The sequence below is a fragment of the Ursus arctos genome, unplaced genomic scaffold (genome assembly GCF_023065955.2).
Source record: "Ursus arctos isolate Adak ecotype North America unplaced genomic scaffold, UrsArc2.0 scaffold_3, whole genome shotgun sequence".
Taxonomy (NCBI): domain Eukaryota; kingdom Metazoa; phylum Chordata; class Mammalia; order Carnivora; family Ursidae; genus Ursus; species Ursus arctos.
The window spans coordinates 45,386,130-45,414,088 of record NW_026622985.1 but is presented as its reverse complement, the minus strand read 5'-3'; the positions used below and the strand labels follow the sequence as shown (position 1 = coordinate 45,414,088).

General features: G+C 36.2%; 1 protein-coding gene across 5 annotated transcripts in view; it reads right to left on the bottom strand.

Annotated features, from left to right (window-relative positions):
• Nucleotides 1-14,194: 14,194 nt before the first annotated feature.
• The window catches only part of LOC130542129 (zinc finger protein ZFPM1-like), a 42,713-nt gene continuing 28,948 nt past the window's right edge, over nucleotides 14,195-27,959 (bottom strand). For all 5 annotated transcript variants that reach the window (XM_057304537.1, XM_057304536.1, XM_057304538.1 and 2 more), the window contains one exon: nucleotides 14,195-21,689. In XM_057304537.1, the coding sequence (XP_057160520.1) occupies nucleotides 20,053-20,772 (720 nt within the window). In that variant the 5' untranslated portion in view covers nucleotides 20,773-21,689 and the 3' untranslated portion in view covers nucleotides 14,195-20,052. The remainder of the gene's footprint in view (nucleotides 21,690-27,959) is intronic.

Below are 27,959 nucleotides of genomic sequence, written 5' to 3'. Positions count from 1 at the left end.
GAGGTCTTTCATCCATTTAGAGTTTATCTTTATGTATTGTGTGAGAAAGTGGTCAAGTTTCATTCTTTTGCATGTAGCTGTCCAATTTTCCCAGCACCATTTATAGAAGAGACTGACTTTTTTCCACTGGATGTTTTTTCCTGCTTTATCAAAGATTAGTCGCCCAAAGAGCCGACGGTCCATTTCTGGGTTCTCTATTCTGTTCCATTGGTCTATGTGTCTGTTTTTGTGCCAGTACAATGCTGTCTTTGTGATCACAGCTTTGTAGTACAGCTCGAAATACGGCATTGTGATGCCCCCAGCTTTGTTTTTCCTTTTCAACAGTTCCTTGGCGATTCGGGGCCTTTTCTGTTTCCATACAAATTTAAGGACTATTTGTTCCAGTTCTTTGAAAAATGTCATTGGTATTTTGATCGGGATAGCATTGAAAGTGTAGATTGCTCTGGGTAGCATGGACATTTTAACTATGTTAATTCTTCCAATCCATGAGCATGGAATATTTTTCCATCTTTTTGTGTCTTTCTCAATGTCTTTCAAGAATGATTCATAGTTTCTAGAATATAGGTCCTTTACGTCTCTGGTTAAGTTAATTCCAAGGTAACGTATGGTTTTGGTGCTATTGTAAATGGGATGGATTCCCTAATATCTCTTTCTTCAGTCTCATTATTCATGTATAGAAATGCAACTGATTTCTGAGCATTGATTTTGTATCCCGCCACATTACTGAATTGCTCTATAACTTCTAATAGTTTGGGCGTGGATTCTTTTGGGTTTTCCATATAGAGTATCATGTCATCTGCGAAGAGAGACATTTTGACTTCTTCTCTGCCGATTTGGATACCTTTGATCCCTTTTTGTTGTCTGATTACTGTTGTAAGGACTTCTAGTACTATGTTGAATAATAGTGGTGAGAGGGCATCCTTGTCATGTTCCTGATCTTAAGGGAAAGGCTTCCAGCTTTTCCCCATTGAGAATAATATTTGCCGTAGGCAAATTTATAGATGGCTTTTATGAAATTGAGAAATGTACCCTCTATTCCTACACTCTGAAGGGTTTTAATCAGGAAAGGATGCTGTATTTTGTCAAATGCTTTTCTGCATCAATTGAGAGGATCATATGGTTCCTGAGTCTTTTCTTGTTGAAATGCTGTATCACGCTGATCGATTTGCGAATGTTGAACCACGCTTGCATCCCAGGTATGAATCCCACTTGGTCATGATGGATGATCCTTTTGTGTACTGTTGGATTCTATTAGCCAGGATCTTATTGAGGATTTTGGCGTCCATATTCATTAGGGAAATCGGTCTGTAATTCTCCTTTCGATGGGGTCTTTGCCTGGTTTGGGGATCAAGGTAATATTGGCCTCATAGAATGAGTTTAGTAGCTTTCCTTCTGTTTCTATTTTTTGAAATAGCTTTAGGAGAACAGGTATTATTTCTTCTTTGAACGCTTGGTAAAATTCCCCAGGAAAACTGTCCAGGCCTGGAGTTTTGTTATTTGGAAGGTGGTTTATCACTGACTCAATCTCTTCATAATTAATTGGCCTGTTTAAAAAATCAATTTCTTCCTGTTTCAGTCTTGGTAGTTTATAGGTTTCCAGGAAGGCCTCCATCTCTTCCAGATTGCTTAATTTATTGACATATAGCTGTTGATAAAAGTTTCTAATAATCCTTCCAATTTCATTGGTGTTGGTCGTGACCTCTCCTTTTTCATTCATAATTTTATTAATTTGGGTCCTTTCTCTTTTCTCTTGGATAAGTCTTGCCAGTGGTCTGTCAATTTTAATTCTCTCAAAGAAATAGCTTCTAGTTCTGTTGATCTGCTCTACCGTACTCCTGGTTTCTAATTCATTGATTTCTGCTCTAATCTTGGTCAACTGCTTCCTCGTGCGTGGATTAGGCCTGTCCCTCTGTTGCTGTTCCAACTTCTTGAGGTGAGAATATAAAAACTGCATTTTAGATTTTTCTATTCTTTTGAGTGAGGCTTGGATGGCTATGTATTTCCCCCTTAGGACTGCCTTTGCAGTATCCCATAGGTTTTGGACTGTTGTGTTTTCATTCTCGTTGGTCTCCATAAGTTGTTTAAGTTGATTTTTGATTTCCTGGTTTATCGAGTCATTCCTGAGCAGGATGGTTCTTAGTCTCCAAGTGTTTGAGTTTCTTCCAAATTTTTCCTTGTGGTTGAGTTCCAATTTCAGAGCGTTGTGGTCTGAGAATATGCAGGGAATAATTTCAATCTTTTGGTATCGGTTGAGACCTGTTTTGTGTCCCAGAACATGGTCTATTCTTGAGAATGTTCCATGGGCATTAGAATAGAATAAGTATTCTCTGGTTCTGTGGTGTAGTGTTCTATATATATCTATGAGGTCCAACTCATCGAGTATGGCATTCAAAGCCCTTGTTTCTTTGTCAATTTTTTTGCATGGATGTTCTGTCTATTTCTGATAGTGGAGTGTTGAGGTCCCCTACTATTAACGTATTTTTATCTATATGGCTCTTTATTCTGGTTAAGAGTTAGCTTGTGTATCTTGCTGCTCCCCTGTTGGGGGCATATATATTTATAATTGTCATATCCACTTGTTGGATACATCCTTTAAGAATAATATAGTGCCCTTCTGTGTCTCTAACTATAGTCTTTAGTTTAAAATCCAATCTGTCTGATATGAGAATTGCTACCCCAGCTTTCTTTTGAGGTACATTGGCATGAAAGATGGTATTCCATCCCTTTACTTTCAGTCTGAATGTATCTTTAGGTTCAAAATGAGTCTCTTGTAGACAGCAAATGGATGGGTCACGTCTTTTTATCCACTCTGCAACCCTGTGGCGTTTATGGGAGCATTTAGGCCATTTACATTGAGACTGATTATTGAGAGATATGATTTTAATGATGCCATGTTGCCAGTAAAGTCTTTGTTTCTATAGATTGTGACTTTCCGTTCTGTATCACTCTTGGGGCGTTTTTACTTTTATAGAACCCCCCTTAATATCTCCTATAGGGCTGGTTTCATGGTTACGAAATTGGCCAATGACTGGCGATTCTGGAAGGTCTTTACTTCTCCATCCATTCTGAATGACAGCCTTGCTGGATAAAGGATCCTTGGCTGCATGTTTTTCTCTGAAAGAGCTTTAAAAATGCTCCCACAACCCTTTCTCTCATTCCAGGTCTGTGTAGACAGGTCTGACGTAATTCTGATACCTTTGACTTGCTACGTGAGAAATTTCTTTGCCCTGGCCGCTTTCAATACTGTATCCTTGGATCTAATATTTGCGAATTGCACTACGACGTGACGTGGTGTAGGTTTGTCGTGGTTGAGCTTGGGAGGGGTCCTCTCTGCCTCTTGGACATGAATGTTTGTTTCCCTTGCTAGATTAGGGAAGTTTTCAGCTACAGTATGTTCAAATATCTCTTCTACACCTCTGTTTTTCTCCACCCCCTTGGGGACACCGATGATTCTGACATTGGAACATTTCATTGAGTCAGTAATCTCCCGTAACCTATATTCCTGAGCGTGGATTTATTTGAGTCCAGATTCTATTTTAGCTTTTTCTTCTACTAACCCATCCTCCAATTCGCTGATATGTTCTTCTGCCTCATTCACCCTGGCCGTCAGAGCCTCTAGTTTTGACTGCATTTGGCTCATAAAATTTTTAATTTCTGCCAAATTCACTCTCATTTCAGCCCTTAGAGATTCTATATTCTCATTAACATTTTCGTTAATACTTTTTTCAAGTCTACACATCATCTTGACCATTGTTACTCTGAATTCCATTTCTGATAATTTGGTTATATCTATATCCATTAGTTCTGTGGCAGAGGCCACAGACTCATTGACTTTTCTTTGCTGGGGGGGGGGGTTCTCCTCGTCATTCGGATGAGGAGAGGTTGCATGGTTGCCCAGGGCCCAAATTATTGACCGGGACCCAGGCCTTGTGCCCTTGTTTTATAGGGATCTTAGGGATATGGACTTCTTGATTTTTCAGCCTGCCTTCTGGGGGAGGGGCCTGCCGCGCCGATACTCAGGCAACCCTGTTTGGGTAGTCTCCGTGTCCCCTGCGAGGGGGGATGGGGATGGGCACGCTGTGAGCCGGTATTTCCAGGCTTTTGTTCTCTGGCGGCTTTCCCCGGAGTTTTGCTGTGCCTCTTCTGAGAGTCAGAGCAGCAGTGGCCGAATCTCAGCCTCTGTCTCAGAACAGAGGGATCACGGACCATTCTCCACTGATGTTCTGGACACTTTAACTCTGTTTCTGTTGGTGCTGCTCAACCCTGCAGTGACCCTGGATGTGCGCCCCACACCCGGCGTCCCTGCCCTCACTTCCAGGGCCGGTGAGTCTCTGTCCTTTGTGTTTCTAACACCGCCAGCTGCCAGCCACCCCCGCGCGCTCCGGAGCTCCCGGTCTGAGTCTGGTTCCAGTGAGCACACCCGAGTTCCGTGAGAAGTCTGGTGGTGCGAGCTCCCAGCTCAGGGTCTCAGTCCACTCTCTCACGGGTGCCGGTCCGCGAGTCCGCCTGCTCCCCCGTGCAGGTGGCTACCTCCTCCCGGCACCAGAACTTGGCGGCTCCCTCCCCCTTCCGTTTATCTTCCGGTATTTGTGCGCGGTTTCATGGCTCCCTGCTTCATATCTCAATACTCAGCACTGGAGATGTTCATTTGTAGAGATCCAGATGCATCTTCCTGCATCTCATGCTGATTACGTGGATGTTCAGGCTGGTCTGGTACCTATCCAACTTGACTCAGGGGACCGACTGAAAAAGGGGTCCCCTACTCCTCCGCCATCTTAACTCCTCTCCAATTTATTCATTTTCTAATTTAATTTGTTTCTGCTCTTGTTTTTATTATTTATTATTTTCTGTTTTCTTGGATTTAATTTGCCCTTCTTTTTCTAATTTCCTAAGTGGAAGTTTAGGTTTCTGAATTTGAGTTTTCTTCTTTTCTGATACATGATTCAATGTCATTAATTTCTTTCTGAGCATTGTTGTCACTGTATTGTACAAATTTTGATGTGTTGTATTTTTATTTTCATTTAGTTCAAAATATATTTTAATTTTTCTTGAGATTTCTTATTTGACTAATGTGTTATTTAGTAGTGTGTCTGATCTCCAAATATTTGGGGAATTTCCAGCTATCATTCTCTTATTTATTTTTAGTTTCATTCCATTGTGAATTAAGAGCATACTTAATATTTTTCTTCTTTTAAATTTGTTAAGGTGTGTTACATGGCCCAGAATATGGTCTATATGGGTGAGTGTTCTTTATGAGATTGAGAAGAATATGCATTCTGATGCTGTTGGATGAAATATTTTAGAAGTGTTAATTAGATCCAATTGATTGGTGGTGCTGTTCAGTTCAACTATGTGCTTGCTGATTTTCTGCCTGCTGGAGCTGTCAATTTTATCAACAGAGGGATGTTGAAGTTTGTAACAAGTAGTGGATGTGTCTATTTCTCCTTGATGTTCAATCAGATTTTGTCTTATTTTGACATTCTGTTGTTAGGTGCATAAACATTAAATATTGTTATGCCTTCTTGGAAAATTGATCCCTTTATGCTTATGTAATGTCCTCTTTATCCCTGATGATTTCCCTTGTTCTGAAGTATGCTTTGTCTGGAATGGGTATTGTTACTCTAACTTACTTTTGCTTAGTGCTAGCATGGTATATTTTTCAACATTCCCTTATTTTTTAACTTATTTAAGATTTAAATTCTGTGATATTTCTGTTTCCTTTCATGGTTCTTGTTCTGACTTCATTTTGTTTTGTCCTTTACTGTTTTTTCCCCCTTTTCTGGTTTAGTTCAGCATTTCATTTACTCCATTTTCCCATTTCTCTTAGCATATTTATTATATTCCTTTAAAAAATTTTTGGAGGATGCCCTAGATTTTCAACACACGTTTATAAGTAATTGAAGTCCCTTTTTGCACAATGCTATAATGTTTCATGGGTAGTGGGGGATTCCTTGTAACAGCACCCCCAGTTCATCCCTCTCATCTCTAGGAACATCACCATCATTCATTTCACTTATCCATAGGCTATAATCCACAAATATATTGTTGCTATTGCTATTTTAAATAAAGTGGTGTCTGTTAAAGTAATTAAGAATAATAAAAATAAAATGTTTTATTTTGGGGGTGTCTGGGTGGCTCGTTGGTTAATCATCTGACTCCTGATTTTGGCTCAGGTCATGATCTCAGGGTCATGAGATGGAGCTTAGGATTCTCTCCCTCTTCCTCTACCCACCCCCACTGCTTGTGCTCACTCTCTCTCTCTGTCTCTAAAAATTTACATATATATATTTTTTTCTTTTTTATTTCATTTATTTGTTCTCTCTTGCTCTTCTCTTTGTGTGGATCTGAGTTTCTGACCTATATTATCTGTAATATCTCAAGAATTTTTAACATTTCTTGCAAATCAGATCTACTGGCAACAAATTCGCTCGATTTTTATTGGTCTGAGAAAGTTTATTTCTTCTTCACTTGTGAATGACAGTATTTCTGGTAAAGTAGTTTTCTTTGAGGCTAGACCTTTGTTATAAAGGACAGAATACTATAAACATATTTCCAGTTGGTTATTCGCACCACTCCCCCCCCCACACACACACAACACGCTGACAGAAAGATGACAGAATTTTCCTCTGATTTTCACTATGAGAAACTTGTGGACTCCTGGAGATAAAACACAGAATGTATGCTGGCCCCTTTCAGGCTGAGCACAGGAGTTTTTAATCTCTCGAGGTAGTTCAAGATCAGTCTCTAGCAATTAGTCACTTACGCATGTTTTTTTTTTTTTTAACATCTTTTTGTGGAAAGGACATTGAATACGAGATTTACCTTCTTAAAAAAATTTAAGTGCATATCATTGTTAACTCTAGATAAAATGTTGTGCACTTAAATATCCCAATCCTGTTGTTGTTGCCTCTGGCTGCTTCTGTTCTTAGTAAACTGTGAACTGTTTATTCCCTTGTCTCCAGTTTTCAGGGCACTGGTTTGCCCTGTGACTTCAATTCTCTGATGATTCTGAGTTGTGGTTTTTGTTTTTATTGGTTTATTGAGGAAATCTCCACCACTGCTTTATTTTCTAGAATCTTCCAAACTTCTATGTCCCAGGAAACGGCTTACAGCAAAGAACCACTGTTCCCCACAGGACTTACATAAAACTCACAATTTACTCGTTTTCATGACTCCCCTAAGACTCACAGATAACCCCTTCCTTAATTATTATGGGGTCAGATGCAGACCTCAAAATTCCCAATCATTATCTCACAAATGATTAGCAGAGATGTTTGTTTCCTAATACCAGCTAGACATAAAAATAAATATATCTTATTCAACTGACTGAGACTCTCTCTGATTATAAAAACATTATTATATAATTGTCCTACCTATAAATTGTTTATTCGTGCTTTTATATGTCCAAAGTAAAACCGCCCTGCTAAGAAATTCTGGTATTGAGATCTTGGGCACTCTCCTTATTGGAATAGCCTGAATAAAATCATTATCCTTACTTGTCTGGATTTTGGTCTTTGACAACACCTCCTAGCATGTTTATACATATTTCCTCCTATTCTATGAGATAGTTTTAAAGACTTTATCATTTTCATTAGCTATGAACTTTTCAACCTCAAACTCTGGCTGATAACTTCAAGACATAATAAAACTATTTGGCACTTGCTCATATTATCCCATGCCCAAAATAATCAATCATGCATTATTAGTTTCAAGAAGTAAGTCATGATTTTAATGTCAATTTAGATAAATCTGATATTATAAAGAACAACTGTTTTTCAAAATATAATTTTTATTTTGATACCTTCCATGAAAAATTATTATTAAGATTGTTTTTCAACATTTTGACAATTTTAGAGTTCTGCATGATCTTGTTTTGTTATCCAATGCAAATCCTAATACCATATTGACACAGAGTCTGAATTAAATGTAGATAAACAAAAAAAATATATCCTAACTCTAATCACACCTACTTTTAGGATGCTCATAAATGATGCCCTTTGGAATCTTATGTTCTGAGAACCACAGATTTTGATAGTCAGATTCAATTACACCCTATCCTTGGCAGCATACATTCTTTTAACAGGATGTTAAAATGAAAACCTTTCTTAAGTTTTAGTTCTGGCTGAGACTTCAAATTCCATGAAGAAAACAATAGGGAGCAAGTGCTTCCACATTCCACACAGAGGTGATATTCTGCCTATGTTGGGCTAGCAAAGAAAACAGCAAGGAAACAAAATGAAAACTGTTCTTTTTTTTTTTTTTTTTTAGCTGTAGTTAAATATTCATCAGAGTATAAAAGTTTTGAGGTTGAAAAAGCTAAAAGAAATATTTTTTTTTTGTCTTTGGATAGAGTTGTTGAACTGCTATGGCATTTTTTTTCCCTTCCCTCTACTCAGAGTCAGAAAAGCAAGGATGGTACTTTAATCTTTTTTTTTTTTTTTTCATTTTTAACATTTAAATTCAATAAATTAACATATAATGTATTATTGGTTTCAGAGGTACAAGTCTGTGATATGTGAGTCTTATATAATACCCGGTGCTCATTATATCATATGCCCTCCTTAATGCCCATCACCCAATTATCCCCCTCCCCCTTCCCCCTCCCCTCTAGCAACCCTCAGTTTGTTTCTTATGATTAAGAGTCTCTTATGGTTTGTCTCCCTCTCTGTTTTTGTCTTGTTTTATTTTTTCTTCTCTTCCTCTATGATCCTCTTAACTGAAGTCACTCAGAAGAATTTTAATCTAGCCATTTGGAGTCCTTGATATATATGCTCTGGAGTGAGAGAAGAGCATGCAAGTGCCTGAGGAATCTCTGAGAGAGACAGAGAGAGAGAGAGAAAGAGAGAGAAATGACGCAGCCATCACATATGTGCTATAGTAATAAGTCAATATATTCTGTAATCTACACTATGCCAAATGAGGAAGAACTGACCAGGAATAGATTTAAAAAGGACCATTTGCAGGTTTGATATTACCCCAACCAAATGGGTACACCTTCAGAAATCCAAGAGTGAAGGAGGAAGCTTGAGCTGGGGGCGCAAAGGACAAACAAAAAGATGCTATCACCTGAGTAACTGGAAGTACAATAGAACATGCCACGAGAGAAGAGTCAAATTTAAACATTTGCTACAGCAAAATCATAACAGTGCTAAGTAAGTAAAACCATTCCTTCCCCTACCTCCCTTTTCTTCCAAATTTTCTCACCCTGAAGAGGATAGAAATGTGAGTTAGCAAGCTGAGGGTGGGGAACAGAGAAGAAAAGAAGCAATGGTGGACAAAATAGAGAAAATGAAGGCACATTCCCTTTATCACTGCAAGCTCCATACCTGAACAGGTACAAAAAGGGAGAGAGAGAGAGATCACTGATTCTAAGTGAAATTGGTATTTGACAATTATATGGGTCTGGACATTTTAACTACTGAAATAAGGCCAGATAAAGACATGAGAGCTCCCTTAGATGTCACCAGAGGACAGGACATAACTATCTCCATGGAAAAGTTTTAAACAGGCAAAGGTGATATAGAAGACAATTGTTTTCTGCTTGTACCATATGGAGATGTTCTTTTAGTGTAAAGTTATAGGAAATTGCTGGTGTTTAGCACCATCCAAAACCAGGGTCCATTTAATCATAAACTCCTTTCATGAAAATATTCATTAACTTCAAGACACAGTTTAAGTCTCATATCTCCTATAACTGCCCCAGTACTCAATGATATCAAATTCTTGGAACTCTTACAACACAGATTTCCTCCATTTTCTACTTTGAATTTAGTATAAAATATCTTATGTTGATTTTTTTTTTTTTTTTTTTTTTACTGTTAATGAGATATAGTTAACCCACAATATAAATGGAAAAGAGAGAGAGAGAAAGAAAAAGAGAGATTGAGACCTGGAGACCTAATGGTATAGATTCCAGTCCAGATCTGAAGACCTGAGTGTCAGGAGCACTTAGGGCAGGAGATCCATGTCCTAGTTCAAATAGGCCTTTTTTTGTCCCATTCAACCCTTCAATGGACTGGATGATATCTACATGTGCAGGGACATCTGCTTTACTCAGTCTACCAAATTAAATATTAATTTCTTCTAGAAACACCCTCACAAACACACCCAGAAATAATGTTTAATCAGCTACCTGAGCATCCCATGGTCTAGTCAAGTTGATACATAAAACTAACCATCACAGGAATCATTCACTATGAGCCCCTTTTTATCTGGCATCTTATACTCAACATAATTATTTTGATATTCATCCATATTGCAGTCCAGACTTCCATTACATAGATATTCTACAGTTTATTCATTCACCTTTAGATGGGCATTCAAGTTGTTTTCAAGTTACTACTATGAATAAAGCTGCTGTGAATGTTTATGTACAATTTTTATATGGACACCTGCTTTTTTTCTCTTGGATAAATGTCTAGCTGTTAAATGGCTGGATCATAACATAAGTGTGTGTTTAACATTCTAAGAAACTTCCACACAATTTTATCAAATGGTTGTACAACTTTTATATTCCCACCTGCCATGCATGAGAGTTCTATTTACTTCATTCACTTCCTTACCAATACTTGTTGTTATCTGACTTTGTGATTTTACCCATTCTATGAGTATATAGTGGTATGTCAGTGTAGTAGTTCATTTCCTTAATGACTTATGATGTTGGGCATCTTTTCATGTGCTTACTTGCCATCAATTAGAATTATAGCTAATAACCCAAAAAGGATATAAAAATGGAATCATAAAAATACTCAACCTGAGGGGCACCTGGGTGGCTCAGCATTTAAGCATCTGACTTAGGTTTAGGTCATGCTCTCAGGGTCTTGGGATCAAACCCTGCCTCAGGCTCCACAGTTATCAAGGAGTCTGCTTGTCCTCTGCCTCTATCCCCAATTGTTCTCTCTCTCTTTCTGTTTCTCTCTCAAATAAATAAATCTTAAAATACTCAACCTGAAAGAAACAAAAAAAGGGACACTTAAACAACAAATAACAAGGAAGTCATTTAATTAATTATATCAATAATCACATTCAATATAAATGGTCTGAACACTCCGGTTAAAAGACAGAGACTGTTAGATTGGATAAAATAATAAGATCCAACTGTCATGACCTAAAAGAAACTCACTTTAAATATAAAGACATTAATGGGTAAAAATGGGATAGGAGAAGATACCATATTAACATTAGTGAAAACAATACTGAAATGGCTATAATAATTTCAGACATAATGGATTTCAAAACTAATAAAAGGGATAAAGATGGTCATTTCATAATGATAAAGGGGATCACTTCATCCAGCCCTAGGATACTAAATGTGTATGCACCAAATAACAGAGCTTCAAAAAAGATGGAAAATGAACCAGTGGTACTATAAGAAAAAATATATAGAAATCCACACACGAAGTGCCAGATTGCATCCTTCTCTCTATTGATAAAACAAATATATTTCTTTAAGGATACTAAAAACACGAACAAAACTACTAGTCAATGTAAACTAATTGATAATTACAGAACACTCCATTTAGTATACAGAATACACATTCATTTCAAGTACACACATTTCAAGTACACATTTTTTTCTTTTTAGTGATTATTTGAGAGAGAGAGAGGGAGACAGAGGTGAGCATGTGTGTGCAGGTGTTGGGGGAGGGGCAGAGAGAGAGAATCTTCAAGCAGACTCCCTGCTGAGTTTCAAGCCTGATGCAGGAACTCAGTCCCACAACCCATGAGATCATGAGCTGAACTGAAACCAAGAGTTGGTCACTCAATCAACTGAGCCACCGAAGCACCCCTCAAGTACACATTTCAAGTACACAAGAGCATTACCAAGAAAAGCTATATTCTGAGCCAGAAAAGAAGTCTTTTTTTTTTTTAAGATTATTTATTTATTTATTTATTTGACAGAGAGAGACAGCCAGTGAGAGAGGGAACACAAGCAGGGGTAGTGGGAGGAAGAAGCAGGCTCCCAGCAGAGGAGCCCGATGTGGGGCTTGATCCCAGAGCACCGGGATCACGCCCTGAGCCGAAGGCAGACGCTTAACGACTGCACCACCCAGGCACCCCCAGAAAAGAAGTCTTAAGTTAAAACATCTCAAATTAAACAAAGAATGTTCTCTGACCAAAATGGAATTAAATTAGTTAACCAATAACAATGAGATAATGGGAAAATCCCCAAATATTTGGAAACTGCAAGATAAATTTTTAATCCATGGGTCAAAGAACACAGGAAAAATAAATTAGTATTCTGAACTGAATAAAAATGAAACACAACATATCAAAATTTTTTTAGGATGCAGTTAAAACTGTACTTAGAAACAAAATTATAGCACTAAAAACCTATAAAAATGAAGAAAATTATCAAATTAGTACTTTAATCTTCCATGTTAAGAAACACAAAATCCTAGAAAATTAATCTCAATGGAGACAGAAGAACTGACATAATAAATGTGAGAAGTAGAAATAAATGGAAACAGAAAATCAGTATGAAAAAAACAAAAGTGAAAGCTGATTCTTTGAGGGTACCAATAAAATTGATAAACCTCTAACCAAATTGATAAACAAAAGAGGAGACAAAGTTAGAAATGATATCACACCAAACTTTATTCATATTCAAAGGGTAATAAAGGAGGGGCAACTTGGTGGCTTGGTCAGTCAAGTTTTCGACTCAGGTCATGATCTCAGGGTCATGAGATTGAGCCCCACATCGGGCTCAGTGCTGGGCGTGGACTCTGGTTAAGATTCTCTCTCTCCCTCTACCCCTCTACCCCTCCACCCCCAACTTGCACTCACTCTCAAAAATTTTTTTAAAAATTAAAAAAACACACACACAAAAGATTATAAGGGAATATGAATTTTATGCCAATAAATTTGGCAAGTCAGGTGAAATCGAAAACTTCCTTAAAAGACACAAACCAACAAAGTTCACTCAAAAAGTAGCTCATTTGAATAGCCCTACATCTAAAGAAGTTGGATTATTAGTTAAAGACTTCCTGTAAAGAAAAATCTAAGATGAGAAAGCTTCACTAGAAAATTCTACAAAATATTTAAGGAGAGAGTGATACCAATTCTACTAAATGTCTTCAAGAAAGTTAAGAAAGGAATACCTCCCAACTCTATGAACTCATTATGATCCTGATGCCAAAACCAAATAAAAACATTACAAGAAAACTAAAGATGAATAGTCTTTATGAACATAGATGTAAAAATTGCTAACAAAATTTTAGCAAATCTAATCTGAAAATAAACCAAATAGGTTTTATCCCAGGGATGCCTGCTTAGTTTAAGATTTGAGAGTTAACTAATCTAATTCTCCTTGTTCACAGCTCAAAAAGGCAAAACCATGTGATCACCTGTTGGTGCAAAAAAAAAAAAAAAAAATGTTTAGCAAAATACATCATCCATTTCTGATAAACTTCCAGCAATCTAAGAATGGAAGTGAACCGATGGTTTGGTTTACTACTAGACTAGAAAAAACTCTTTATCTCTAGGGCCCCCTGAATGTCTGGTTTGTGACTTTTAGACCATTAAAGGCATCGGAGTTTATTGCATGTTGTTTTAAGGTCTGAAACTCTCCTGATGACACCAATGGTCAGTTGCTTTTGTGATGCTTGCAAGTGGCATAACCACTTTGACAAGATCGCTTGACCAATTAAACGGCCAATGAAAGGTTCTCAGGGAACTGTCCTGAAGCTAAAATTCCTTGCTCAGATCAGCTTGTTCAAGATGGAGACATGAATGGTACATGTGTGGTATATGCATATGAATAGCGGCCCTTGTGGAATATCTTTCAGACACCTGCTGCTTGCCTGCAGTCTCTTTTTGCCTTTGTACCTTATCCTTTGCCTCTAAATAATAGTTTCACATTTGTGTTCATTGTGAAGTCTGGTTGAATGCTTTCAAATATCCACAGTGGGAAAAATCTTTGAAACCTGACAAAGGGCATTTATGAAAAACTAATAGCTTATACTTAATAGTAAAAGACTGAATGCTTTACCTGTAAGATTAGAAACAAAGCAAGGTGGCTCATTACCATTGTTTCTATTGAACATTATACTGAAGATTCTAGCCTGTGTACTCAAGTAGAAAAAGAAATAAAAGGCAATCATCTTTGTAGAAAACCCTACAAAATTTATAAAGAAAGCTACCAGAACTAGTAAATGAATTTAACAAAAGTGCAAGGATACAAGATCAATTTACAAAATTAATTATATTTTTATTATATTAGTGAACAATTGGGAATTGAAATTATGAAAATAATGCCACTTATAATAATATCAAATATATGGAATATTTCAGTAGAAATTTGACAAAAGAGGTGTGAGTTTTATACACTGCAAATTACAAAACCTACCTAGGATAAAATAAAGATCTGAAAAATGCAGAAATATCTTACATTCATAATTTGGATAACTCAGGATTGTTAAGACACCAATTCTCTGCAAATTCTTATTTAGATTTAATGTAATTCCAACCAAAATCTCAGTAGACTTTATTTTAGAAATTAACAGTTTGTTTCTTAAATTTATATGAAATTATAAAACATTTGATTTTCAAAAGACACTGTTAAAAAAACAAAAAACCAAAAAAAAAGTCCTGGGGAAAATATTTGCAAGACCTGTATCTAAGAAAGAAATTTGTCTCAAATATATAAAGAATTAATCTAATTCAATAATTAGAAGATAATGCAGTTTAAAATGGGTGAAAGATTTTAACAGTCTTTCTTGTTTTTTTGTCTTTTTATGTGGGTGAGTGCTGCATAGGCTACATTTCTTTGAGCTACCAGCACCAGTCATAGTTGTTAGTAAAGATGTTTTACATATGTCTAAACCTATTGAGAAGAATTTAAATGAAATCTGCTGCCATAAGATTTGAACTTTTTTCTATAGTCTTTATGAAAGTTATCAATGGAATAAACTCCTCTGAATATTCAGACTACTGAATACAGCAGTTAAGAAATGCTGTAACACTCTTCCTGTTCAATTTTGGTGCCTTTTTTGTTTGATAGTCTAGACATAGCCTGTGTTTCTTAGACATGTTTATAAATGGATTGGAAAGGTGGTCTAAATAAAGGCATTACTGAAATACAAAGCATCTTTTTGTTATACATTGTTGTTATTAAGAAAAGATTCCAAAAGAGGGCTTCTGGCAATGAGTCATATATTCTGACAGATGTTTTCTACAGATGAGAGTTCAGCTCCACCTTTCCCAAAAATGTAAGTTTTAGGAGAGGTCTTTCTTACAGAGCCCTTGGGAAATAAGTTGTAGTGTGGACTGTGTTTCTTAAAACAACTCCTATCGTGTTTGAAATCTAATGGCAAAGGTTTTTTCTGGTAAATAAATGATTTTGAAACTTTGAAACTTACAACATCTTTTGCTCCTTGATTCCAAACTACAGCCTTGCAAGAGAACTTAAAAATAAAGGAATGAGGGAACACTAAGAAAGCTAATTTTACCTTATGAATGTGAACCTGAGTGTGAAGACAAAGAGTCTTTAATAAGTCTTAAAATAAGGAAGAGGCTTAATAAATTTCCTGATTAAATCTCCTTTTTTCATAGATAGGGAAACTGAAGCCTGGAGTGTGTAGGTATATGGAGCTTCCAGGGGAAACCAAGCCACAGTGCTACTTCTAGTTCAGTGTTCTTCCTATTATACTTTCTGGAATGACAGAAGGAAATAATCTCTGACAACATAATTAAGAGGTCAAATAAATTGCCCAAAGTTATATAGCTAGTGAGTGGCAATGCTGGGACAAGAATCTAGCTGAGAACCCAAAGCCCATTATTTATACTATACAATTATATTCTTTATATATTATTATAAAACCAATTAAAATGTGTTTTGTTACAATATATTTGAGTTTCATGAAAGAAACTTTCTGGTTTCGCTCATCATTGTATTTCACATATTATAAGTATTCAGTAAATATTGGCTATTCATTCATCAATTCAAATATATTGATTCTAACGTACATAATGTTTAACCTGATTGCATAGCAACTATTCACTTAGAAGACAATGGACATTTGTGTTGGCTATAATTCTAGGACACCAAGAATTATCTCCTTTGAAACTCTCTTAGAGATACCTTTTTTATGACCCAAGATGCTTTGGACTGGTGAAAGAAGTATCTAGCTGATCTAATTTACTCATAGAAAAAAATAATAAAAGAATGGCATAGATTTCTATTAATATATGCAGATAGACCTATTCAACTCTATTTACTGATTTCATTTTCCTAGAGGAATTAAGGGAGATTGGGCTGAAAAAAAGATGAGAAAATGAGTGAAGGAAATTTTTGCTGTATAAATACATTTATCTTGTTCACTTAGTAATTTGGGATTCGCTCTGTGAGCATCTGTCTCCAACTATAATTTTTCATTTCCTATTCATTTTTCTAACTCCTTAGTTCTCATTTTTAAAAAACATGTTCACTGCAGTCTGATTATTGTCTGTAAATCTAGTCCTAAGCTCCCATTATAATAACTATTATGTTTATAATCAATGTAAAGTTTTGAAACAATATTTTGTAGGGAGAGAACATAGTGGGTATACTTGTTCTCCTATAAATATGCTAAAAATCAGCTGTGCCTTAAAAATAAAGCATATGAAAAACTGTATAAAGCAGTACTTCTGGCAAACATAATCTTAATTTTTAAATTCTTTGTAAGTACTTCAATTATGTCTGCTAAGTACTTTTAAAATTTCCTTTAACATACTGCAGTGATTAAGAGCAAACAGGACAAGGCTGACATATTTTACATGTTTTTAAAGTCTAGCATGTGTGTGTTTGTTGTAATTGTATGTGCATTGGGATAAATGAAATCTAATTCTCTATGTAGTCTTTGCTTAATTACAATCCAAAAAAGAAAATCAACTGTGACTGCTTTAATATATTTTTAATCATTCCAAAACAATTACTTAAGACATAAAGCTTAAAATATATTCAAACAGAAGAATAAATTTAATCTTAACAAATTATACTAAAGATGGCACCAACATATTAATAAAGAATAGCTCTTACGTATGATACTTAATAAAATCTGTGACATAAAACTTAGTGAATAATTTCCAAAATAATTTAGTAAAATTAAGTAAATAAAATGACAAAGGAAATGAAGTTGCAAATTAATGTAATAAGACATGTAAATAGCCATCAAAATAAAAAGACCCTCATCTTCATTAATTTAACATAATTAAACAGCTACTTAATTACATTAAAAAATTGATAACATTCAGTGCTGGCCAGGGTGTGGTAAAGAGGGCACTGATAAATATTTGGTGTGAGTAGATGTGGGTTTTGAATCCTAGATTACAGATTCCTGTAATCTAGGAATATGTATATAATTTTAAAATTAGCCTATTCTTTGCCCCACTAATTCAACCTGTTAAGAATCTATTCTTCAGGGGTGCCTGGGTAGCGCAGTCGTTAAGCGTCTGCCTTCGGCTCAGGGTGTGATCCCGGTGTTATAGGATCTAGTCCCACATGGGGCTCCTCAGCTGGGAGCCTGCTTCTTCCTCTCCCACTCCCCTGCTGTGTTCTCTCTATTGCTGGCTGTCTCTCTGTCACATAAATAAATAAAATCTTTAAAAAAAAAATCTATTCTTCAATTATACTAATGATAGCACACATACAAACACACACTCCCTCACACCCTCATGCAGAGCAGTATTTGTTGCAAATGTTACTTGCAGTTTCAGTGTCAGTAAACAATAAAATGAGGAGAAAAAATCATAGTACCTCCATTCAAAGTTTAATAAAACTGCAAAACAGAATGAGGTATTGACCTTTAAATCTATACATTATAATTTTTTAAGTGGTTAAAAAAAGCCACAAACCAATGTGTGCAGTGTGATTCCAATTTGTAAACTAAGAAACTAATCAATGAATATAATAAAAGTATCAAAGTGAATATGTGCATATGTATAAATATATCGAAGCCATATTTAGCAAATTCAGTAGTGGTTACTTATGAGGGATGGATTTGACCAAGTCAAACATAAGAATGACTTTCCTGTGTAAACTAGAAAGAAAAATTGTGAGGTTATTGGTGATTTCCCTTTTTTCTGACTCCCAGATTAAAAAGTAAGAGAAAGGAAATATGATGGTATACTGGCTATTAATGTATAGATTTATAGCAATAAATTTCATCTCTATTAAATAAACTCAAGGAATTCTGGATATGTGGGGGACCCAAAGAAAATAAGTATTTGGACTACAGCCCAAGTAGAATTAGCCCTACTGGAAACTGCTAGTCTCTGGAAACTAGTTAAGATATCTATGATGATATTTCTTTGGAACCTTGGTTACAAGGCAAAGTTTTCAAGGTGGTATATTAGGTGATAGGCAAAATATGGCACCCAGAGAGTTAAGCATATCAGTCAGTAAGCAAAGATAAAAGTATTTACAAAGTTAGCACCAAAGAGCTACTGCTAGTTAGAAACTCTAACCACTGGGTTAAGTTACAGGTCTCCATGACCTTGGATCCATGTGGGAAACAAGATAGGATATCAGGGCATAACATAGTGTACTATCCAGCTATTGAAAGAAGGATAAGGGATGAGAAGACCCCAAAGAATAAGACAAAGACTAGAGTAAGACCAGGTAAAGTGTTAATTTGATGTTTGAGATTCTGAGCTAGTTACTCAGAAGGTCTGCCTAGAACAGAACAGGTAGATAAGGCACTTGAATAAGATCTATCTTACATCTTTCCTCACAATTCGATTTTACCACCAATAAAATATGAACTATTTTTCTTCCTGTCATCAAAAAATAGATACTTCCATTTTCCTATTGTTCCCAATGGCACCATAATTTTTTAGTCCACTAGTCTCAAAATTTAGAGTTGTCTGTAACTTTTTCTCTTCTACCAACTTCTACAATCTTGAAACCATAACCAAAGTCCACATTGTCTTTATTTCATTCTAATTACTAAAAGTCTTCTCATTTATCTTTTTTTCTGATCAACCCTCCACAGAATTATCGAGAAAAATTTTTTTCATGTTAAATCTTTATTACAAAGTCTATATTAGGGTTCCCAAGAATACCAGCTATGATGAAATGTTTCTCAGAAAGCCACACTCCCTGACTCTCCCTTCTCAGATGGTTTGCATTGCCACTAGTTTGGATAATTTTCCACTTCTTTAACTCCAGAAATTGAGAAAAAGTTTTCCTCTAAGTATAACAAAACAGAGTGGTTAAGATCATAGACTCTAAAACAGGACTCAATTGGTTTTGCGATTTGCATCTACCACATTTCAGCTATATGACTTTAGACACGTGATTTAATCAATTAAGCTTAGGTTTACTTATCCATATGACAAGTATGATAATATTTTATGAAATTTTCACAATTCAGTGTTATCTTCCATATAACTGTTGTTGTTACTGCTTTGGCCCATAAGTATTAACAATCATCATTACCATAATTCCTCAAAATGATGGCATTTTTTCTTTCTTTTTTTTTTTTTTTTTTTTTTTTACCAGTTTATGCATGAAGCCTTTTAAAAGTATACAGAGTATTTTTGGTCATGGGAAGAATATTCTGATCTATACTATATAAAAAGAAATAACTGATACGAAGTATCAGTAACTTTTAAAATGCTTCCCTCGTCTTTAACTTCTTCTTGCTTTTCCTGCGTCACATAAACCTGTGGTTCTTTCCACAGTCTGGTATTTTTGGTGAAAAGCCTTCCTTGGAAACTTGTCCATCCAAGAGTACACCCCTTTTGTACCAAAAGAAAATCAAAGTACATAGATCTCTATCTATATTCTGGAACTCTTTATTATTCTTCCTAGTTAATGACAGCGTTATTTTAGTGAACCCAAACTAGCTAAGTTAAAATAAATGTTTCAGATAAATACAGGGGAATCTCCCGTACTAATTCGAATGGAGTTTAGCAAGGACTCCCAGGAACCAGAAAGTCACCAGGATCCTGTCCATGGATGGTTCCTTCAACTCCACGCTCATCAAACGAACTTCTTTAAGTGCCAAGGGTCCTGGCGGGGGCTGCAGTGGGCAGCATTGCAGATGCCTCTGCTTGGTGAGGTTCCTAGAACTAAGACTTACCAACAGCCTGGGCCTGAGGGTTGTCCGGTCTCTTCCAGGGTGGGTAAGCCGGCCCTCGCTCGTGGATTGAGCAGCTGGCGCAGGAAAAGCGGTCTGCAGTACATAGTGGGTCGGCTGGCTCACTTCCCATGTTCGGCGGCCTGCGAGAAACACTAACACTTGTGGGCCATGAAGGTGGGCAGACAGCAGTACTTGTGGTCCCCTTATTGGGGGTCTGGACGCCTTTGTCAGAACGGAAAGGGGGCGTCGTCAGCAAGGACGGCAGCGCGTTAGGACGCTGCTGAAATGCTGTGGGCTGAGGTGGTGGCGGCTGACTGGGGTAGACAGGACCGGGGCGGCCATCTGCCAAGCCAGGGGGCCACTCTTTCAGTGCTTGGTTTTTGAGGCTGCCCCAGAGGTCGCCAAGCCCTACGCTGGGGGGTGGGCCGCATAGGCGGGCTTCCGGCGGAGGGATTCCCGCCCAGCAGGCAGCGCGCCAGCCGGAAGGGACTCCTGAGGTCCCCGGGGACCTTGCCAATCCGGGACTGTGGGAGCACTCAGCAGCAGCCAAGGTGTGGGCGAAGGCGCGCAGACGCTGCGGCAGGGCGGAACAGGAGAACTTCTTGTGCGACAGGTAGGCCTCTGGGCTGTCAAGTTGGTGCGGTCGTGGTAGTCGGCCAGGGTAAGCAGCCGTCGCGCGGTCACGGAGGCGAGGCCGGCGGGCAGCCATTACCTGCTCCCGTGGATTAGGTCTGCTTCCGCCTCCAGACTGCGGCGACCGGAATCACCCTGGTCGTTCTCTCTTCTCTCTTGGTCGCTCATTCTAGCGTATGCTCATTAAGCCCTACACTCAGTACATTTAATTTACAGCCAGATTCTCTGTTTAATTATCAGTTTACACGTTGTTGAAATTGGCCACCGCCCTTCAGAATATATAGCCTTAAGGTTTCAGTGTCCAACACCCTCTGAATATCACTGGCACATTAGCAGCAATCTCTTCCCTTAACCCCCACTAATACCAAAATTAATGTCTCAAAAGAAGCGTCACTAATTAGGCAGTCATAGGCAGGAAAGTGCTGTTAGCTCTGTTATTGTTAGTGAAGTGCCATCATCTCTTCCCTTGTTATGTGAAGTGTAGCTCGTTGATCTCTTTTGTTAATACTAGCAGTATCTTTTTAACAGTTAAGATGGATATAGGACCTATATCAGATCACAGAATCCGTGCAAGGGCGAGTTGAGTTTAGAGCAATGGGAATTTAGTAAGAAAATATCTGGAATTAAAGATAAATTGGGGAAATTGGTTACCTGTTCTGTACTCATTTTTTTGACCACAGGCCTCAGCCTCCAGAGGTGGAGGGAGGGCTTTCCAAAATCAAGGCTAAGATTCCAGTATATTCTTTTCAAGACAGTCACACATTGATGGTAAAGAATACAATTTCTTCTCTTCCAGTTGGTCCTCGTAGGCATAATTGACTAGCCGCAATCTCAAACTAAAACAGAAGGAAAGAATAATCTTCTCAAATGCATCATTTTTTCCGCATTTGACTAGTCAGTATGTATTGAGCATGCAGCATCCCCTGCCCTGGAAGTTGTGTGCAGAAATGATGTGCAGATCGAATTAAAGGTCAGGCCATTCTGGTATTTCACCTGAAAAAGTGAAAAGTAAAAGATGGTCAGGTCTAGCCACACATTAGAATCAGATGGGAGGTTTTATAACCTACTGTTGCCCAAGATCCACCTCTGAGCAATCAGAATCTTTGGTTATGGGTTCACACATTGGTATTTTTTTTTAAAAGTTACCCCTGTGATTCTCTTGTGTAGCCAGGTTTGAGAAGCATAGGCCAGCCCTTAGGGAAATAAAAGTTATTAAGAACACATGGGAAGCAGATTCTAGCCAGCTGGCTGTACTTCTCCAACCTTAAAAAAAAAAAAAAAAATTCAGGAAACCCCAAGTATTTAAGAAACCATGGAAAAGAGGGCTAAGTGGGCAGCCTGATTACTTCATAGGTAGGGCTGTCACTCACAGTTCCCAAAGCTGTGTTCTCTACCTCAGGCATGGGGCAGAAGCTACTAAATTCAAACTTCGCTGTTCTAGATTACACACTTTGTTTAGATAAAAAGAAAAAAAAAGCATAGCGTATTATTCTTACCAGGCCATTGTATGTAGTTAAGATTTAGTCATAAACTAATGTTATTGATACTAAGAATTTTTAGGAGCGGCTATCAAGATACAAGAAGGGGAAGGAACACTGAATAATTGTCGTCTGAGTTATAATGCTTTTTTTTTTTCCCAAAGAGTGGCTTAGGTCTCTTAAACTACCTCTCAGTGTCCTTGTTTCTAAAGTTACTGAGTTGATTTTTTTTTTATTCCATCATCCAATCCATTCATTAACTCAGTGAACTTATATTGATCATAGTCTCTAGTCCAGTGATATGGTTACTGAATGGTTCAGGTATGCATTCTGATGGGTTCAAGAGGTCAGGAAAGATTTCTCATAGGAGTGTCATTTTAGTACGTACTAAAAAATGAGAGAGGATGCTCTAAACATATGAGTTTGGGGGATAGGAGTGTGTGGGGGAGAGAGAGCCAGAAGGAGAGAGAAAGAGAATGCAAGAGAGCTCAAGATCTTTAAAATAACTGTCATCTGTTCAGTGTAGCTGAATTTCAAGTTTGAGATAGAGAAGTAGGAATATGAAGTCTTGTCATGAGGGAGTGTTGTTGGGGACCAGTGTATATTTTTATGCAGCGATGGAGAGGTAAACCCTTTAGAAATATCAGTCTAATAGCTTTGGGAAGGATGTATTGAAGAATGGTGAGACTGAGGTTAGGGAGATAGTTGGGGAGGGGAGCCATGCCGAGAGGATAAATTATGATGGCCTGAATTAAGAACCCTACTGGTAATAAAAGTCAAATTCTAAGTTAGAGAGAGAATGAAAAAAATGAACACAGAACCTCCAAAAAAAATAATACCTACAAAGTGTTTTTTAATGGCAAATTCAGAGTACAATTAATATATATATATATATATATGTGTGTATATATATATATATACACACACATATATATATATATATATATATATATATATATATTTAGAACTTTGAAGCCAAATTTTCGTTATTTTCTTTTAATTACCAGTGGAAAGATTATGTTAGCGTGAGAATGAATAGACCTATAGGAAGGTTGACTAATAGTACTGGGTTTGAAGATACCCACAAATTTTTAAACAGCTCTATACATCTTTACTTATCTCATCTCTAACATAGCCCTGGGGATTTTCGGAAAAATAGCATGTAATGTCAACTCTGTACTTAAACTGTAAGAATCAAACCCTTGGGAACTATCAAGTTATCAGTCTTTACTACTGAAAACATAACACGGTTTAAGTAGAGCTACTCTAAATGGTTCAGATTACATTTAGGTAATATTTTGAGTGAGATGAAGACAGAGAGATTTTCACCCAAACGGCTAGTTTAAATTGCCTACATTTGCGTCCCAGATTGTTTTTCGTGAAGTCAACCAAGGGTATAAAAAGCTTCCTTTCCCAAAAAGGAAAAGGCCTTTATATTGCTGAGGTCTGGACAAGTGCAAACTGAATACTCTTTCTTGCTAAAAGCAAAAAAAAAAAAAAAAAAAAAAAATTGGAACATTATTTGTGGGCCTTTAAACTTCTTTATAAAGTTTTTAAAGAAGAAGTCAACCAAATAGAGCTTTATGATCCAACAAATATTCTTTTCATTCCTTTCATTTGTAATACATAATGGAGATTATATATGAAAGAAGAAATACCTTGAGGCAAATTACTAATGTGTACAACATTTTATTGTTTATGCTTATAAGCAAATTATCTTTTTCAGTCTTCAGAGTAGATTCAAGTGCCAAAGCCGATTTGATTACCATGGGGAGGCATTTGTGTTTCATCTTGAAAACTTGCTCACCCTTCAGCCTCACAGTTTGAAGTGGTTCTAGAGTCTGCATAGCCTCTTCTGCTTTTCTAATTGTGTAGTGAAAAGAGAGACATGTCCCAGAAGGACATTTATTTCAAAATGCTCAAATAATTCCTCTGCTTCTGCCAGAAGAGGAGGAGAAAGAGGAAGAAGACAAGGAGAGAAGGAAATGAGAATGGAGCCAATTGACTGTTAGTTTTGGAAAGAGAAGGGTATATATACCACATGCCCATGACAGATTTTAATGTCTTTTAACTAAAGCAAGGGCTCTAATGCAAAATGTAGCATAACGTGCTTCCCATTCCACAGGCTTGAAACCAAATGGCTATATGAAAACATCTTGTGATAATGCTTTAATGATTTAGTAGTAAGTTTCATTTCACTTATTTTCAAGTATCACAAGAGAAAAATAAAGACTAACCTTCTAGGCCTTTAAATGTCAAGCTCATATCTGTACTACCATAGAAGATAGGATTTTTCTGGACCCTTGGGAGGGCCAATGACATGTAAAATATTCACTGCATGATATACCATCACAGTTAGAAAGACATGGACAAACTCTGAGCACACTGTATTGTCCTAGAGAAAATGTTGGTTGTGATGAAAATGATTGAAACTTCAAATAGTAATTGATCTAGGAAACTGCATTTTTGTGTGACGTGTAGATCTCTACATATTCATGGATTATGTGACTACATAGTTTCAACTAACTGGAAACCACTTACATCATTAATTGTGAGGACATAGAAAAGATATAAAGTGGTAAGTTCAAAACAAATTGTTTCATATTAGACAGAACTGCATATTACATGATTTAAGAAATTATTTTGGTTATTTATAGTCAGAGGCCTTTAGAATCTCTTTTTCATTGCAGTTTAAACTGTAACTGATAGATGGCGCTGACAGGGTGTGATTCAGTGTCACAGATGAAAAAAACTGCAGTTTTTTTCTCAGAATTTCAAAAGCCGTTTCATATTAGCAGAATCTGTAGGAGGAATGTTCTTAGGTATTAAACGTACTGAAAATCAGTTTTCCAGGTAATTCTCAGAAATGTCATTGTATTTTGTGAAGTACTTTTGATGGGCTGTTATTCCTGGTAATTAAGATACCTAAATCTTGTGTTCCTGATAGACTTTAACTTCTCCAACACTTAAGCATATTTTCCAGTTTTTCCTTTTTTAAGTTTTATTTGTTTTGTTTTTGTATTTTTCTCTACATTTGGGTTTCAGTGGTGGATCATATTGGTGTGGGAATAGTCTCTGTAGGAAACATGGCCTTAGACCTACAGGTCGAAGTATATTTTATTCCCAGTACATCTTTTCCATTCCAGAACATCTAAACCTTTAAATCATGCAGGGCAAGAATAATAATAATAATAATAATAATAATAATAATAATAATAATGCTGTGGTACAGCATTCTTTTTTATCACCTTTCAGCCACATAACTCCTTAGGACTATCTTGTTCACTTGCTTAAGAGGTTAATAAATAATTTTAAAGTATAAGTGAAGGGAATCTGAAGTTGTGGCAAAAGCAGGTAATTTGAGGGAAAGAAAGGAAGAGGAACAAAACAAGGAAATATATCTTTCAGGTTTAATTTCCTTAGTGGTAGAGTGGTAGAGTCAGCCATTTTTATGGTTCAGTCAACACAAGTTCCAAACATCTGGCCACTGGAAAAATAGGGATTTTCCACATCTGCATATTATGGGTTATTTCATAACAACAACAACAATAACAAAACACTTCTTAGAAGTTTTTTCCTAGATATACTGTTAATATAAATTAAGATGTAATTATCTGCAGAAGTTACACCCTGTTGGTTTTTATTCTCTATTTAAGATATAAATTTTAAAGTAATATACATGTATAATAATCAGCAAAATGTCTTTGTTCAAAGGATTACAAATAGGACTCATCTGTCACCTAAGAATGACCATTTTCTAATAATTACAGCTGAAAATTTTCACAAAATCGATCTAAAATGTGTAGTTTTTAGTTTGACATTCCATATTAAAAGCAAATAAGGAATATTCTTGAAGACAGTATCTCTAGCTTCTCTTTTTTCTATAAAGATTACATGGTATTTAAACAGGCTGTGTATAAATTAGGCACCCAAGAAGCATTCTAAATTTGAGGCATTAAAATCTATACCATTTTAATGTAAATTTTAACATTTTTAATTTAAAAAGTAGAGTTTAACATCTTGACTTTTTAAATTTTTAAATTCATTTCTGGGAGATTTCTAAGTATTTATTTCTTGCCAAAAATATGAAAATAGAAAAAGGAGAAATGTTTAAAAAAGGTATTTTTATCATCTAAATTAAGTATGTCATTAGAATATTTTCTTTGCCTCTATAGAGCTATAACCCGAATACTCACAGTGCATTGTATCATGTGCTAGTGTGACTCAGTTAAATATGTCGTCTTTAGGATCTGCTACATTGAAAGAAATGTTATATGGTGTGAAATGATGGGTCATATTCACTACTGAGAATTGTATGGAAATTAAAATTCCCTTAGGGAGGCAAGAATTTGGAAATCCAAATATATGTCCTCCTGACATCAGGATACAAGTGTGGGAAAGAATGAGACAGTAGTCATACAGCCTATGCTCCTTTGATGACAGAGAAGCATGATCTTTTTGACTGGATTTTAAATCAAGTCAGTGGCTTTTAGTCACTCATTAGGTTTTTACTTTGTTATAATACTGTTTATTTGGGGAAAAGTATCTATATGCATATGTATGTATTAATTGAGTATATACACATATATTTACATATATATTTAGAATAGTTATTTAGAGTTCTAGAATACCAGAGGTCTAAATTATTCCAAGACTGTTTGAAGATTTGTCATCATGGTGGCGATGTATTTGTAAACCATGAACATTGAGAATGTCCTGACTATGTCAGCCTCCATGTCACAAATCTGAATGAGCTTTTCTTGTCCAATAACGAACATTTTACAAACTCCAGGATTGAGTCTTTTTAAGATAATTTGTCTTTCTAGGAATACTATTTATAACAATAAATATTCTACTTATAGAAAAGAAAACTGGAAGTGTAAGTATCTGAATAAATGAAATTATATGGGAAAATGAAATTGTTTAGAAACTGGTTCTCAAAGTAAATATCATTTTCAAGAAAAGGGCCTTATATTACTATATGAAAATAGTTAAGATTAGATAATAGCCATATTATTACTTTGTAAACCATAGGCTGTATCATATTTTTAAAACTCCAATTTTGATGATAATTTTATAGGTAGAAGTTGTCAAAATAAAAGCCTTTTATGCTTTCCTAATGAGTTCAAGAAAATACTTTTCTGTAGTACCGAGTACAGTATTACAGATATAAATGTTACATTTTTATTTTTTAATTTTTTAAAAAAGATTTTATTTATTTCAGAGAGAGAATGTGCACGCACAAGTGTGTGGGGGTGGGGGAGAAGCAGAGGGAGAGGGAGAAGCAGACTCCCTGCTGAATAAGGAGCCCAATGTGGGACTCGATCCCAGGACCTTGGGATCATGATCTGAGCTGAAGGCAGATGCTTAACTGACTGAGCCACCCAGGTTCCCATATATAAATGTTACATTTTTAAGGTGTTATGAGAAATGCCAAACATTTTTAAACCAAACTCTTTCATATTAAAATATTGTATATTCAGATATGTAAATTTAAAATCAAAACAATTAATTAGAATTTGACAAGAGGTCAGAAATTCAACTTATTGCTTTCAGCTGTCCACTGTAGTTCTTCAACTATATCATATCATTTTGCCTTAATTCATTCCTTTCTTTTAAAATAAACTCAACCTTTATGAGTCTTTTCAATTAAAATATGCATTGACAAAAATTAAATCTTTATAGAGTAGTTAACATTAAATATCATAACATTCTATTTCTGTGGTATAATAGAGATTTTTAAATATCATGTGGTATTTTTTATTGATGTGAAAGTTAAATTTGA